Genomic DNA, 16627 nt, shown 5'->3' with positions numbered 1-16627 from the left:
CGCTGGTGCTGCTCGCAAGCGTTGCCGTTGGACCAGCAAGGATGGAGACAGCATGGCCGTGCACTCACTCACAGGAGTGCCTCCTTCGGCCCTGTAGCCTCAGCCAGCACCGCTGCAGTCTGCTCTCGGGAGAGTCCTCGGCAGCTCAGCAGATGCGGCAGAGAGAGGCACGGCATGCTGGAGCCTATGGCAGAGCCTGCCTACCTGGTGACTGCTCTGACCTTTGTCTAAACCAGCCTTGGGAGAGAAAGGAAATCAGAAGTGGGAAGGCTCAGGCATAATTTCAGCTGGAAAACTAAGGAAGGCTTATCCTTGTGTGCAGATGTAACCAAGGCAACTGTTACAACAGGGAGATGATTTCAGACCCTTTTACAAAGAGTGGGTTGGCACTCTGCCCTCTGCCGACTGCGCTCACTGTGAGTGCACAGCGCCCTGCCTGTGGCTTTCCTGGGAGCACTGCGGAGGTAAGGAGCAGGCATTCACTTCTCTATGGACAGTGGAGCCAGAGTGAAAGCATGAGTGCCTACTGGGGGCCTCGGTGTCTCCAGGAGTGGGACAGGTGACAGGGTCATGTGACCATCACTCTCACAACTTGGCTGACACCCCCAAGGGCTGCAAAGAGTCCTGGGGATGTGGTTCCCTCGACTGTAAAGGGTCTGAGTCAAGGAGTACAGGTACTTGTTCTCAGCAGCTCTGCGGGGCTCATGAGAGGAAAGCAAGCACAGGGGTCCGAGAGCTGGACGGACTCCATGCTTCTCCCCGACCGTCCTCCTTGTTTCGGTTCTTGTCTTCTTTAAGACGGGCTTTTCCTGCATAGCCCTGCTGTCGGCCTGCCTCTGCCGGGGACTAAAGGTGTGCACCACCAGGATCCAACTACAAGAATCAGTATTTTTTTCAGCTGTGTGTATGTACCTGTGTGGGGGTATATCCATGAGAGTGCTTATCTGTCCGTCTGTCTGTCTGTCTGTCTATCTCTCTATCTAATGGTGTTGGGGATTGAACCTAGGGCCTCACTCATGCTAGGCAAACAACCGTATTAGTAAGCCATAGGCCTGGCCATTTTTAAACTTTCTTTTTGAGACAACATCTACATTGTTCAGGCTTGGCCTTGAAGTTCTCTAGTTCAAGCTGGCCTGGAATTCGTGACCTCCCTGCCTCAGTCTCCTGAAGCTGGGGTACTGCCTGAACTACTAGGCCCCGGCTTGCTCTTAATGCAGTGTGTGCTCACGGGAGGAATTGGAGAGTCCTCCCTTGCTGGGCTCACGCTGCGGAGGACCTGAGGGACATCCCGCACTGCAGGCCGTGCTACTCTGCGGCACGGCCGTGGGCAGTCGAAGGAGACGTCCTCTTCACGGCAGGACGGCTGCAGGACCTACCACCTCGGGGCTGCCTAGAACGAGTGCAGCCTTGCTGTTAGGGACAGTCACCACCCTTCCTGCTGGCTCCACCGTGACGGTAAGGGCTGCAGACAGCAGGTACTAGTTTATTGGGTCTCAAAGGCTTTAAATACAGACCAGGCTGGTGGGGGCGGGGCGATATAGACACACCGTAATTTGAGAATGAACAAATCAGAAGTCACATGATCAACACTTGGACAGGAAGAAGGTGGTGCCAGCTGATAGCTGCCTCCGTGTCACGATTATACCCTTCGCTAAGACAAAGTCTTTCATGGTTCTTTCCTGATTTGAAGACAATTAAAACAAAACAAAACAAACCATCCACAAACCCCCAAATAAAAATACACAATCATCTGGGAGAGACTGGATGGCAGTGCCACTGTGATGGTCAGCCCTCAGCAAGCCTCGGGCTCCCCACCCCCAGCTCCAGCGCTGCCAACCACACAGGAGGTTTCTGTACACTGAAGCAAAGCTGGACCCAATCTATGCTCCCCCAACCAGGTCTGGAGTGGAGAACAGCCTCCTGGCAGAGGGAGAGGGCGAGGGTCTGGCATCAGCGGGGCTGGCTGCCAGGCACTTCTCCTTAGCGGCTGTAGCCAAACTCATCGGCGTCATCAGCTCGGAAGTCTCCATAGCGCCACAGGTTCAGCTGTGAGGGAGACAGAACAGCTCTTCAGGGACACGTGGCCAACGGAAGCCACAGGGCACACCCCTCAAACTCAGCACCCCAGGAAGCCCCAGGCAAGGACTCACCCTGGCACTTTTGGCTGACTCCTGGGCATTCAGGTATTCTGTGATCTGAGGGACACAAGAAGACGGGAAGTGGTCAAGATGGAGGTGTTCGTGAAGGAGTGGCCCTCCAGGGAACCTGGTACTCAGGGCAAACCGGGACTGCTCAGCTCGCACGCGCTCACCACGTGCCTGCACGGCTCCTACCCCCCACACACCAGGAGTTATCCCACCTCTCAGGGCTTCCTCATGCCTCACACAATGACCCATTTAAAAGTGCGCTTTCCGCCCCTGATCCTCTCCAGACCAGACCTCTACTTTCCCCTTTCCACCTCAGTCTGTTTATTCCCCACCACACCACTGCCTTGTTTACTCAGCCTACTTCTGTTCACTGTCTCACGCCGGAATGCAAGTTCCACAGATCTCTTCTCATCACAGACGGGCAAGAGGGAACTCAACTTTGTGATGTGGGCAAAGGGATTTTGGATAGCAGAAACATTAGGGACAGCTGCACGTGAGGACACTGGGCATTCAAGACAGCCAGTGCCTCTGCCCTGCAAACCAACAAGACGCCACGTGGACTTACAGAGTGCGGAACAGAGGCCAAGCCAAAGAAGGACCTGGAAGGGGGATCAATGGGCTGAGTGAAGAGATGCAAAATGGAGAAGCTGGTGCTCGTACACCGTGTTTCTCAGGGGGGAGGAGGCGCGGGCTGACTGCATGTTGTCCAGTTAGTCCCAGCATGCAAGCCGTGGAGCTGAGCGTCCTGTCAGCCCACCTGTCCAGAAGGGTCATCTATTCGCCTCAGCTGGGAGGCAGGCAGGCCGGCAAGGAGGCCATGGCTACTGCTTGCAGGAGGCTAGTAGACACTCAATGCATGGTGCCAAATGGAGGGGCTGCAGGTGATCCAGAACCCACACTTAACAGCCAACAGGTGAGAAGAGTGGGAGAGCTCCACATCTGACTCCGGGGAGCAGCGTGAGCATACAGCCCGCTCTCTCAAGGACGCACCTCCATCTCAGCAACGGGGCTCCCAGTAGGCCGGAAGAGCCTTGAGACAGTCTTTTGGAACATTTATGGCTACCACAAGGCTAAGGGGGGTCCTGGGTAACAGGCTCTGGAGACTGTATGTTTGAGAAGAGGACTGGCAGGTTGTGACCGTCTGTGCCACCCCTGGCAAAGCGCCCCGGCCTGCCGACTGCGGCACATGCACAGGGAAACTTTCTGCTCTAGTTTGCAGCTGCATTCTCAGCCAAACCCGCAGCCAATTAATTTGTGCTTTAATTAGATTTTTTAAAAACCCCAACAAACCCAAATCCATTATCTTTGCCCAGCAGGACCAGGAGGCTGGTGGATCCCCACTTCCTCGGTGGCTCTGGGTGCAGTGGCCAGCCCCTCATCTGGGACACTGCTGACGGGGCCGGGTGTGAGCTCAGGGCCTGCTTCCAGGCCGCTCCGCATCACGTACCACTTTCTGGAACTGCTTCTCCTTGCGCACCTCCACCATGACCAGCCCCTCCTTCACCAGGCCCAGTCCCACGTCGCCTTTGGAGTCTGCGAACTGCAGGGTGACGTGGGGGCAGCTGGCGCTCAGGTGCTCCACATTGAGCAGGCACTGAGTGTTCTGGATGTCCCGCACCACGCTGTCCACAGCGTCTGTGCGTGCGTCCTCCTGCGCAGGAATGAAGCCATGTTTGTGAGGGACGAAGGGCAAACAGCAGCTGCCGGGCTTCAGGGCCTGTGCCTCTCCCTTTACGTCTCTGTGAGGGACAAACACCCTGGACACAAAGGACCCCTTCCTCTATTCCAACCAAATGCATGTAAACCATTCTCATACCCAACTTTTGGGCCCCCACCCGCCTGCCTTTTGTTTCTGAGGAAAAGCGGCTTTTTCTGCCCCAAACCTGACTGTTGCCCTGGCCCACTCTAAACTTGCAGTCTTCTCCAGCATGCTGGCCCTACCACATCCTGGAGACTCATCGCATCCCCCCACCCTCACACACACCCCCAGCTCAATCTGTGGCACTCGCCCACCACATCTTCTGAGCTCTGTTTTCCCTTTGGCACATTTTCTGAAAAGGTAGGAAGTTAGCGGTGACGATGCTAACTTGGGTCTAGTGCCCTGCCCCTGTGAGCATCACTGCCCACGCTGTCCACACACCTCTGCTCTGAGCACCAGGCTCCTCCTTGAAACTAAAGCCTCAGTCTACTTGCTGGAGCTCCCAGGGGAGAGGATGCTGCTGACTGGTTCTCTCTTCCTGGAAATTGGGGGGCTACAAATCTGAGCCCAGGTCCTCCTGTCCTCCCTCACAGTCTCCTCCTATCACATCTTTCACATTACTCTGCACCATCAAATGCCTTCACCGTTCTCATGTTCAAATCCTAATTCTAGGTGTTATCTCCCTCCATCTGACCCTGCTGTGGCACCGTGGAGACCGTAGAAGCCCTTGGCCAAGAGCAACATATCCATGTGTCGGGAATTTAGCAGCGTCTTGGCTTCCTCTGCCTCACCCCACCTCTCTGATATTACCATGTGTCTCTGAGACTTGGTTTCCACTCTCTTTTTCCTAACCCCCCAGAGGGGGTGGGGGTGGCTGCCCTTACCTCCAGCCTAGCCTTTTACGACCACCTCCAATCTCCCCCAACTTATAAAGCTATCAAAACAGATCTGGCCATGCCATACCGGTTCAAAATGCTGCCACTTCCCTCCTTGCCCAAGGTACATGGCAGACAAGACCACATGTCCAGGCCCTAAATTACCTTTCTCGTCTCTCTTGCCACTGGCTACTACTCCGGGCCCAGCTGCGGGGATGGGGTCTTTATTCCAGCGCAGCTAAACTCGGCAGGCCCATGCGCTGCTCAGGGCCTCACTGAGCTGCTAACATGTCATCTTCCCTTTGTTTCTAGGGCCAAAGCTGACCACAACTCCAGTCCCCTCACTAACAACAGAGAGTGCAGCAATGGCTATGTCAACAGTCAGCGCCCGCTGAAGGGACGGCATCTGTACTCACATCCTGGGGCACCTGGATGAAGGCGAAGGCATACTCTGTGGCTTGAGCTGGCAACACACGCGTGCTGAAGGCAGGTGGCAGGGCACCCAGGCGGGTGGATGGCAGGATCTCTCTCTACAGAGGAAGCACCAGAACAGCAACATCACACACCCAGTGACCCCCTGGCCTTAAGGATAACTGCACCAGGCTGCTGGGAACTTCCACTTTGAGTCTCTTTTTCTTGTTCCTTGGCTCAGTTTTGTTTTGCTAGTCTCACAGGCTTCTGTAGTTGGTAAAAGCAACTGTGGGTGGGAAGCTGCTATCCTGTGCCCACTCGCTCTGGGCCCTGCACTGGCATGCCTGTGGGCTCCAGCTAGTTAAGATAATCACGTAGATGCCCAGGTTTGTGTCATTACGCTTCCTTCCTTCCAGTACCTGTCTCTCTGCCCCACAGGCCTCCTGTCCAGCACTCCACAGGGTGCTCATATCAGGAAGGGTCCTGACAGCTGGTCCTGACAGCTGGGTTCTGGCCCAGGCGGGTGGAGTCACTACCTCTTCACTGTGTGCTCCCAGATAACAAGATGAGGATCTGGACCCAGCTCTGGACTTCCTGCTAGCAGATCCTGTCTTATCCTTGAGGGATTAAAGGACAGGGGCCCCGGCCACACCTCAGGAGTGTCAAGTTTTTGCCACATTTACCTGTGTTTCCTAGTTGTTCAGGGAGCCCAGCCTGTTTTCTGAGGAGCAGAGGCCCCCAATGTATATGTCCTATCAGTAAGCTTAGGAGCTGGACTTGAGCAAGGGGCCACTGTGCCTGCCGGCCCCTGCCCCGCCTGCTTTCCACCCCGGTCCCAGCACTCACGTTGCCGTAGTCAATGTAGAAGACGTGCACTCTGGCGGGGGACTCTACTTTTTCCACCCGGGCACGGTACCTGCAACGGCACCACAGTCAGAGCTCACAGGACAGCCCCAGGGATCCGACCTCTCTGGGGACACGGCGTGTTCTGCCCGGGGCCTCTGGCTGTCACAGAGGACAGTTTTTATGCCACCGAGGCCCAGCCCCAGGGAGTGGACAGCATCTACAGGAGCTGGAGTGGAGCTGGGAGCGAGGCAGGGAGAAGGGGAACTTGTGGAGTAGATTAATGTGTCCTTGGGGCATAAAGCAACAAGAGTAATGACTGGATGGATGTCTACTGTTTAAGCCCAGCACACTAAACAGCAGCTGTAATTAGCCGGCAGATCTGTCTGGGAGGCTGGAGCAGGGAACATATCCAAGTCACTTCGTCGCCCTAGGAAGGCCATGGGGCTCTACCCTTGGTGGTTTATGCATGAGTGACCTTCCGGCCTGGAAGTACTACTGCTTGTATCTCAGACAGCAGAGGTGGAGGGCTGGATGGCTGGTCTGTGCTCACTGTGAACAAACCTCCAACTGACTCCTGACATCATTCTTCCTGCTAGCAGAGCCTCACGTCTTATCCTTGAGGGATGAAAGGACAGTTGATAGCCATTGCCAGCTCACTGCGAGGAGTGAGGGCTGGTTGGAGGCCATCAGCTGCCAGCATTGCTCTCCCGGTGTTCTCAGGAGAAAGGGAGTGGCACCACTTTATCCTATGACCCCCAGAGGCTGGTTAGATGACCCCCACCTCGAGGGATACCCAGGAGACCTGGCAGAGGCTGTTACCAACAACCCCACAGAAAGCAGACGCTTGTGCAAATGCAGTTCTGCAGGCCTGTGCCCCAGGGTCCTTCTCCATCCTTAGGCCCCGCTGTCCTGCTGGTTCACGTGGCTCACCATTCTCCATCCACAAATTTGGCAATGCAGAAGTCTCCCCGGCGGGGGGCGTAGGAGCCCTCAACAGGGGGGTGGTTGGAGATATCGTTTCGCATATTCTCCATCAGCTTTTCCAGCTGGGTGCCTGCAGGGAAAGAGAGGGCAGTGAACCACGCTGTGAAGTTCCAGAGGGCTCCACGCACTGGCTACCTCGGCCACGCAGGGCAGTCCTTCGTGGCTCTCACTCAGGAGGCTTCACTCCAGCCACATTCAAAAACATGCTGGCGACTTGCTGTTACCTGCTGTTATCGGGGGCCTTGCATGCACACACTTTTCTGACGTACTGGCCAGGGCCTCAGGAGCCCTGGGAAACGTGCCGGGGTGTTCTAAAGTCTTTTTCAAGGACTGGGGGAAACACAGGGCCTAGGTACACTAGGGAACTATCTTATTACTGAGGTGCATTTCTTGTGGCAGGTCTTGACTAGGGAGGCAGGAAGGAAAACAGACGCTGAGCAAGCTTCTGGAACAAGAGCTGGTATGTAGCCTGGACCCCATTCTTACAAGAGTCAGCTCCTGGGTTGGACTTCATGGTTAGCAGGAACCACTCTGCCCAGATCCTCTTGGGGGTGAAAGGATGGATTGCTTACAACCACAGACAGGAAAGGATCTCAGAATCAGAGCCTTGAAAGGGATTCTCTGAGTGTGGCCCAGAGGGCCTACCTACTCACAGGCACTCTGATGCCAGGCCCCTGTGACACACCTGCTGCAGGTAAACTCTTGCTGCTTACCTAAAGCATCTTGACCAACTCCTTCCCTACCCCCACTTGGCCAGGCATCCGTCCCCTGTGGCCTGTCCTTTCATGGCCCTTCCGGTCCAGATGCCTCCTTACCCTCTTTGCTCCCTTCTGCCTCAGATGCAGAATACACGACTCTTGTAGTTGAACTTGCCACCACCCGCCCTTTACACACCCTTGCCTGTGTTTCTGTTTCTGCCATTACACCATGAACTCCTTCAGGGCACAGACCGTAGCTCACTTGATTGCTTATTTGCTCAGGCCTGGTAGGATCCCCGGTGCACGCGGGGTGCTTAATAATTCAACCATACTGAAGTGATCTCTGCCTATGCAACACATGTCCTCTTCTAGGGCTGCTGTGCACCCACGGCCCTGGCACTCATTCAACCGAGAGGTGAGGCCTCTGGCCTCCTCCAGAGTGCTCCCTGTCCACAGATGCCCAAGATCCCAGGACTGGGAAGCACCCTTTACGTTGGCAGCTGTGCCTGAACTTGCTCTGCTTTTAATTTATTCAATTTTTAGGTTCCTAGGCAACAGAAAGAAACAGGCTTGTGCCTCCTGCCAGCAGCCACAGCCTCCTGGAGGTCCTTATATAGGGTGTGATTGGTCACTTGCAGCTAATATTTTTATCAGACCCCTTGTGAAGATGGGCTTTAATAGAAAGGGGACAGGGTGAGGACATGCCTCGAGGGGTCCACACAGTTTGGAGAGGGAGCTACAGGTCCTGGCTAATTCTCACAGACTGAGAGTTAGCAGAGCCACCTGAGGGTTGCAGAAGCCTCTCCAGTACTTACCACGAGAAGCCAGTGACAACAGTCTAGGAATGCTGGCTTTCTTTAGTCCTTTTCCTTTCCTATTTCTGCTGTGGACACCACTCTTTCCAAATATTTTGGCTTTCTAAAGCAGGCAGAGACAGCATGATGGGGTTCCCCGATGAGGGAGTCTGCCTCTGCACACAGTGGGGCCAGTTCGGGTGGTCCTTTCTAGCTGGAGCCTGAGGGTGGCACTTGTCCCCGGACAGGGACCACGTAGGCCTCCTCCCATAGGCTCAATGGCCATTTTAGCTGTCCCTCTGCTCACTCACAGACCTAATTTCCACTTAGACCCTGTGAGGTAAGAGCCCTTCCCCGGGTTGGAGAGATGGCTCAGAGGTTACGAGAACTGGCCTTTCTTCCAAAGGTCCCGAGTTCAATTCCCAGCAACCACATGGTGGCTCACAACCATCTCTAATCAGATCTGGTGCAGGCAGAATATGTATAAATAATAAATAAATCTTAAAAAATAAAAAAGTCCTTTCCCATCATGCAACCCAAACCCGGAGGCTGGCCGACCTCAGGAGAAACAAATCCCCAAGGCTTATCAACTTCACCCTCCTCCACTTTTTCTCTTCCCAAGCAGTCAGCTCAGGATGAGGAAGACAAGTTCCTTGGTGAAATGACCAAGGAACAAAAGCAGCTGTCTGGGAAATGTCATTAGAAGGGAAGTAGCTGAGACAGACTGTGGCAACTTGGAGTAGGTCTGAGGGTAAGACTGAGGAAGCCAGGCAGCCTGCCATTCCTGGGGCTGCCCAGATCTGCACAACCCTTTGCCAGGATTTGGCTCCTTGCACCCACCCAAAGGACGCTCTAAGAGCTTGTCCCTCTATTCGCAATGAAGCTGCTGCCCACCCAGAGCGGAGTGAAGAGGAGGGAGGCCAGGGAAGTAAGAGCGGCGGATCAGCTTGCTGCCAGAATTGTCTCCACTGAGGTCTCTGGGGGGGGGGGGCTGGCCATCGAGTGGCAGGCTGAGGAGAGGAGACAGGGGAAGGTCCCTCATAAAGACTGCCAGGGGAGAGCTTCCCCTAGAGCCTGCTTGTTGCCATGGAAACTGGCCTTACACTTGTATACTAACCTCTGTAGTAGAAACCCCTGCCAGAGAGAGGGACAGGCTCCCACCCCTCTGGTCCTCCCTAACAAGAGGGCTCTCTGACCACATCAGACAATCTGCTCCATGATTCCTGACACACTCGGGCAACAAATCCTCACACCCGCCCTGCCAGGGGTGTCTGGGAATAAAAGCATTACCTAAGAGTCTCAGCGAACCACTGAGATGAATCTGTAATGTCACCTGTCCTCAGAGGACTCGCCTGGCCTGCTGTATGTCCACTCCAGGGCTCACTTGTGGGTGCCTGAGGTGGTCCTTAGGCCCAGTGAGGTGGAGACAGGGGTCCGTGAGGGCAGCACGCGGGCACTCACCTGTCTCCACGTCCTGCACGTAGAAGTGCAGGTCGTCTGTGATCTCGGTCACGAACACTGGCTTGTAGCTGGCGGAGCGCTCCTTCTCCTCCAGCACGGGTGTCACCTCCTCCACAGGCCTCTCCTCATAGTGGGCCCAGACCTGCAGGTGTGGCAGTGAGGACAAGGCAGCTGGCAAGAGCATCGGTGAGGACACCAACTGGGGGTGCTGGGTAGACGGGGTCACCCTGGGTTAAGTTTGGGGTCACTTCGGGGCCAGTTCTGAGCAGGAGGGGTGGAGTCTCTGGAGTTCCGGGTTAGAGGGTCGCAATTCCGGCAGATATCACACTGGAAGCTTATTTAAAAACAGGCTCCAAGATCTCACCCTTGCTTTATTAAATTAGAATCTAAAAAGTCGGGGGGGAGAGTCAAACCAAGACCAAACCAAGTTCCTGTGACCCCACGCACGGTGGAGCGTGAGGACCCGGCCAGTGAGCTGCCTTGACTCTGGGCTTCCCGCTCAGGCACACTACGTTCAGATCTCCATCTGCCCTCCCACAGTGCTCTGCAAGGTCGTCCTGCAGGTCACTCCTATGGCCGTCCCTGTCCCTGAAGCACTCCAAGGCGCAGCTGGAAGAGGGGTGCTTGTCTGTGTGCAGAGCTGTGTCTCCTTGGCTCTGCGCACCTCACCTCCAGCAGGTTGCCCTGGCCTCAGCTCAGAGGCTGGGCCACCTCTCTCCACCCTTTACTCCCTTCCTTCCTTCCCCATGCCCCGTGCCAGGGCTGCAGCAGCTCAGAAGCTGATTCGACGTGACAGCGCGTCAAGTCCAATCCTGCGGTCAGGAGATTAGCCAAGTAGTGAGGCCTGTCAGAGCAGGGGAGGGAGGTGGCTCTCCAGCTGAGCAGCAGGAAGCTGATGGAGAGCCAGGGGACAGGACCACACATGGCATCATGAAGACATGTACGGTGGAAGAGGGATGGTTATCAGCCAGAAACTGGCACGCTCATTAGCCATGACCCTTCTAAACATTCTCCAAGTATCAATTCATTTGAGCCTCACAGCAACCTTCTAAGCAGGGAAACTGAGGCACACAGGTTTGCAGTCACAAGTAGGTCCGTGGTGCTGGCTGGGTGTCCTGGAGGCAACAGGCAGCACAAGGCTATGGGGAAAGCTCAGAAGGCACGCACCATTCCCTTTATCTTGTGCCTGACTTTAACTAGCCATCTCTGGGTCTACTTCCTTTGATTAGAACATTAGCATACAGTCACTGACATTCTCAGCTAATGAGCAGATTCCTGGGAGGGCCCTGGAAGGAGCTGACGGGCAGGCATGCTGCAATCATGGAGCCTCCCTGGGTCACCCCCACGCCCACACTTCTGCCTTTCATGTGGCATCAGTGTGTGTCTTTCTATCAAAAGGAGAGCCAAGCAATGTGGGCTTTCTGAGTTTAAAGGGCGCCGAGGGGACGGCTAACGGCTAACACCCACCTCAGCCTAAGTTTTCCACCGTGCCACACAGAGAAGTGCCTTCCGCAATGGCCCTGGTAGGGCTGTACTCCGTGGCTGGCTTCCAGCTGCCAACATCTGTCTCCATCACTACTACCAGCGTTCTAGTCCCTTCACCCAGAGACTTGTGACACACGTCAGACCCCAGCCCTGGCTGGCCAGGAGAAGCAGTGGAGTGAGTGTTAATGCGCAGCTGTCTCTGTCCAAGGGCTGGCAGGCCCATACCCCTCTAGCTAGTCAAGTTCCCTGTGAGAGCACTCTATGGGGATAGTCAGGGATGTTTTCAGACAAGGCTCCGGGCTCTTTGTTTTTTGGCTTCTCCGGCTGGAAGGGGTCTACTTGGCCAGTCATTCTTATCGACCGGGCTCCCAAGGCTCTCTAGAGTCCTTGGAGCTCCACAGATCAATAGGGCTCACACTGCCTCTAAGACAGGCCTGTCATCACTGCCTTAAGAGGACTGGCGCTGCCGCCAACCACCTTTCTGACCCTCAAGACTTCCCCTTCCTGCCAGCGCCCATGCTTCTCACCCTCAATCTCTCAGCACCCCAGTGCTTCAGTTGTCTGAGGTAGTCCTTTCCTCCCCTTTCTTGCCCTGCCTACTCTTTTTCAGCTGCCTCCTTTCCTAGCAGCTCGGTGAAGATTTGAGGCGTCTGTGCTGGCTGACAGCGAGGATCCTAGGTCTGGGAGCCATTCAGAGACCCCCCCCCCACACACACACTTCCTGGGCTGTGGCTGTTGGGGAGGGTTCTTCTCAGCCTTGTTGATGAATCTGGAGCATACTGACAGGGTGAGAGCAGAAACTGCTAATGAGTCCTCAAGTGAAAGAGCCTCAGGCGACAGCATCAGGTTCCCTCCCTGGGGAGAGGGGGTGGAGCTCTGTTCCCCACAGGCTCAGGTGGGCAGCAAGCTGAGGCCACTGAAGATGCAATCCAAAGCCTGACAGATCTCCCCTCCTCCAGGTCAGACAGCCCACCTGGCAGGAGGAGAAGGGAGACCATGCTGTCATCTGGGCTGAGAAGTCAATGAAAGCAAGGTGCCTACCTAGGGAATGGCAGGTGCCAGGGGCTGCTAAGAAGCATGCGGTAGAAGAGGGAGAGCTGCCGCTCAGGAAAGGAAACTTGACTCTAAGCGAGGACTCAGCTCTTCCGCTCTCCGGGCACTGAAGCCAGGAGGGTCCTTGTTTCTCCTGGGGGAGGGGCGGCTCTGCCATTCCTTGGGGCTTGGCAGCCGGTGGTCCCAGGCAGCTGGTAAATGCCAAGCATCTTTTTGATGGGATGGATGTGGTCCTCACCCTTAGACCAAACCTCTGCTGGCTCCTGATGCCCTTGTACAGAGCCATCTCAGGAGGAAAGGCAAGATGCTGCCGGATAGGTGCAACTTGGCCACAGCAGAGGGAGGGACTGGGGAGGGAGGGACTGGGAAAAGACCTCTTATGGCCCAGATGTTATCTGAGGTAATGAGTCTGGGGCAGCAGCAGGGCCCAGGCACACGGGCAGCCTATACAGTTAGTCTTCCCTGATCCTGGGCCACTTCTGAGTGCATCAGTATGGAGATGTCTCCCTGAGCTCTGAGTGTGGTAGGGTTTATGGCCAGGCTCAACAACAGCATGTCTTGTGCCTCAAGGCTAGGATCATGGTGAACCTGAACTGGGCCAAGGCGTTGCTGTGACCCTTCACGGCTCTGGCTACAGACCTAGCCCCTTCCCTCCTCTGCTCCTGCTCCAGGCTGTTCTGCCAAGCAAGTTTCTGATTTTCTCAGATTCCTTCTATATCGGGAGCTTTTTAGGGGCCCCTGTTGCTGCAGCTACCACCAGGCAAGGAGCCTATTATTCGGGGCATGGGCATCAAGTCAGAGTGGGTCAGGAGCAGAGGCTGTTTCTTTTCCTGGCTTCTTGCCCTCCATCCTTTCTCTTCTTTGTGCTTCTTCCCAGGGAGCCCCAGACCCTCCTCCTGCCAGGAGAGAGATGTGCACACGGAATCCGCTGGCTGGAGTCCCTCCCATCTAAATCCTATTTAATATCCCTACTCACTGGCTCCAAGGGTGTGACTGGCATGGAGCCAGGGTGGCAGAGGCCTTCAAATGCACAGCAGGGAGGCCAAGCTCAATAAAAACTAATCAATGGTCAATCCAGCCCTGTTCAAGGCCCTGCTGGGATGAGGGAGGGAGGGAAGGAGGGAGAGAGAGAGAGAGACAGACAGACACAGAGACACAGAAAGAGTGTGTGTGTGTGTGCCTCCTCTGACTCCCTCCTCGTACCAGGCTGGAACTCCTAAGTACAGAGGAAGGGGAGTGTCTTATGGGACACAGAGAGTGACTAAATGAGCACAGCAGGGCGGCAGCCAGAGTCTTGAGGAGGCAGCTTCTAGGCTCCTCCAGACAGACAGATGCGTGCACACAGTCACACTGTCCGGATAGTCCTGCACGCATCTGGCCTCACAGTGTCAGCACTGCCTTTCCTGGCTTAGCCTGTATGCACATTTACACCCTCTGAAGGCAGCACGATCTTCCTGAGCAGTGAGGCAGCCCTTGGAAGTCACGGGTGGGACACGCTGAGCACACCTGAGATAGCCAGGTTAGTGTGGCCCAGCTGGTTCCCCTGGATCCTGAGCGGACTGGGATTCGCAGTCTCGGGACTCGGGAACGGCAGCCCAGTACAGAGTGGCGTGCTGCATTTCAACTGGGCTGGCATCAAACCGTGCAGCTCATGTTAGTGATTAATCACTGGTAATTATGCCTTAGCATCATCAAGTGGCACCAGCAGAATGACAGCTCGGGTTCTTTCAGACAAGTCTATGGTGCACGGACTAAGGATGCTTCATGCTGTACCTGGCAGCGAGCTGGCCTTCCCTGCCCTTACCCACGTCCCCCTCGAGTGTCCATTCTGAGCTGACATGCTGGAGGAGGCAGCGTCTAGGCCCAGTGAGTGTTCATGCGTGGGGTAGTGGAGGGCTGCGCATTAGGCACAGGTGCCTGTAATTCACGGCCTGGCCCTCGATGCTGCCATACTAGGCCTCTGTGCGTCTATTCTGAGATGGTTCAACCTGTCACAAGAAGCTGGCTCCATTGGGGTCCAGTCCCTGTCCAGACAGATGATACATGGATCCTTTTTGGGTTTGGTTTTGTTTTTCCAGACAGGTTTCTCTGTGTAGCCCTGGCTGTCCTGGACTCGATTTGTAGACCACGCTGGCCTGGAACTCACAGAGATCCACCTGCCTCTGCCTCCCCCAGTGCTAGGATTACGGGCGTGCACCACCACGGCCGGCTGTGATGGCAGTCTTAAATTTAGCTGTCATAAAGAGTGTAACTGTCTTGTGGAAGCCAAGGCTGTCTGCTTCCCCTACCACTCTCAGGAGACGGGGTTTAAAGTGAGCAGGTGCTAGAGCAGGGAAGACAGGAATAGACAGTCTCTTGTGTCCAGCCTGGGTTTCTGGGCCACATCCTTCTGGAGTCTGTCTACCTGTGTTCTCTTGCCACCAAAGTGTACGACACCTGTCCCAAGTCCCAGAGGCTTACTAAAGACAGAGATCCCTAGGTTGAGTACTGAAAGAGAAGGAGGCCCTGAGGTAGGAGGAGGAATGTGGTGTACTTAGGGGCGTAAAGACCCCAACTCCTATTGGCAGGTTATCTTGGCTTTGGGAAGGGGATCAAGCCAGACGGCTGCCCTATGGGAAGGAAACATTTATTCTTGGAACAATTTATGGTTCAGCATGGCTGTCTCAGGAAACCCTCTTCAAGCCCAGAGGAGCCCTGACAGATTGGTGGCCGGCTGATTTATCCCATTATTAGGCAGGCAGTAAGTCAGGGGAGACAGGCTAGCGTGGGAGGGGGCCAGCAGAGCTCCCACCCCTAAGCCACAGAGTTCCTTAATAGTCAATTTGTTTCCAAAAAGCTTCTTTGGATCCACCTCCCTTGTCTCTTCAATGCACTGTCTGCAGAGAGACAGGCCGTAAATCTGCTGTTCTAAGGGCTTCGCACATCTCCCTAGGCTGCTGCCCTCCAGCAGTGGGAAGAGAATTCAGAGGTGAGCGGCCCAGCCCGTTGGTGGGCACTGACAGAGAAGGGCAGGCTGACCCAGGCTCTTCACCAGTGGCGCCTGGGTCACCTTCTAGGCTCTCCAGCTGTAGGTGGGGCAGCCCTGGGAATGCTCCAGGCTGACGGTCCCGGCCCACTGCAGGTGCCTACGCTGCCGCCTTACCCTTGGCGTGTGGGAGGGAGTGGGTAAGGACAAGCATATGCGAGGGCACGGCTGGCACACCGCCACACTTGGTACCTTCTCTTTCCTCTGCTTGGCGGCTTCCTCGGCGGACAGGAGGGGCTTGTAGTAGGCGCTGCGCTCGGCAGTGAAGTGGACTTTGGACAGCGCTTGCTCCACCAGCAAGACAGACAGGTTAGCCCCATCTATGTGCAGCCAGCCGATGAAGTTGCCAGCCTTATCCATGCTCTCCACCTCCACCTCCACCTGGAGACGAAAGACAGAGACGTGTGTCAGCTCTGCATGTCCGGAGGTTGACAAGGGCACCACAACTCGCAAGCCCCAGTCACTTCTACATTCACTCTATGTAGCAGAAGCAGCTAGACCCAGAGAAGTCCTGAGTCAGTGTACTGTTGACATGGCTACAGCCATGTTAGGGATTGCAATGCCTCAGCCTCATGGAAATGACAAAACCTCCCCCAAGTGAGGCTGTGAGGGATGAGGGTGAACGCTGACCATGTGCAGGAAACCTCCACTGTAGCTTTCTCCCGCCCCTTGCCTACAGCCCGAAGACTGCTCCTACTGAGATCAGGTAAACCTGCCTCCTTGTTTGGTTATATGTGAAAATCCTGCCTTCCTGTTTATGTCTGTGATAACCTGGCCTCCCTGCTCAGCTGTATGTAATTAAACACACTGGCTCCAGCTTCTCCATCAGAGAGCCCAGACACCGGAGCCCAGCTTTTCTGTGGTGTGTTTGTCTTTTCTTCACGTCCTCGATGATCGACTTAGGTTAATCCCTGCAGCCGTGCAGAGTGCAGCATTCTAGACTCATCATTCTGCTTTCTCTTCCCCCCTTCCTTTTGGCAGGGAGCTGCTGGGGTGCATTTGACTCAGTCTGGCTGACGAGGCCCTCTGCTTAGCTGTGTGAGAAGCAGACAGGATGCGCCCCACCCTCCCTCATCCACCCCGGCTCTGGTGGGGAACACAGGCGGCTCAGGAGGAAGCTAATCCCTAGGGAGAGGGAGACTAAAAGGA

At 55.4% G+C, this 16627-nt stretch overlaps 1 protein-coding gene across 1 annotated transcript in view; it reads right to left on the bottom strand.

Annotated features, from left to right (window-relative positions):
- Positions 1 to 1463: 1463 nt before the first annotated feature.
- Snd1 (staphylococcal nuclease and tudor domain containing 1) overlaps positions 1464 to 16627 on the bottom strand; it is a 399985-nt gene continuing 384821 nt past the window's right edge. Inside the window, exons 17-24 of the mRNA XM_060374009.1 lie at positions 15671 to 15859; positions 9916 to 10057; positions 6909 to 7032; positions 5979 to 6048; positions 5138 to 5251; positions 3595 to 3798; positions 2151 to 2195; positions 1464 to 2046 (exon numbers count right to left, since the gene is read on the bottom strand). Coding sequence (XP_060229992.1) covers positions 1981 to 2046; positions 2151 to 2195; positions 3595 to 3798; positions 5138 to 5251; positions 5979 to 6048; positions 6909 to 7032; positions 9916 to 10057; positions 15671 to 15859 — 954 coding nt within the window. The 3' untranslated portion in view covers positions 1464 to 1980. The remainder of the gene's footprint in view (positions 2047 to 2150; positions 2196 to 3594; positions 3799 to 5137; positions 5252 to 5978; positions 6049 to 6908; positions 7033 to 9915; positions 10058 to 15670; positions 15860 to 16627) is intronic.

This window comes from Meriones unguiculatus, chromosome 21, assembly GCF_030254825.1.
Source record: "Meriones unguiculatus strain TT.TT164.6M chromosome 21, Bangor_MerUng_6.1, whole genome shotgun sequence".
In the NCBI taxonomy this organism is placed as follows: domain Eukaryota; kingdom Metazoa; phylum Chordata; class Mammalia; order Rodentia; family Muridae; genus Meriones; species Meriones unguiculatus.
This window is presented reverse-complemented; position numbering and strand designations above follow the sequence as displayed.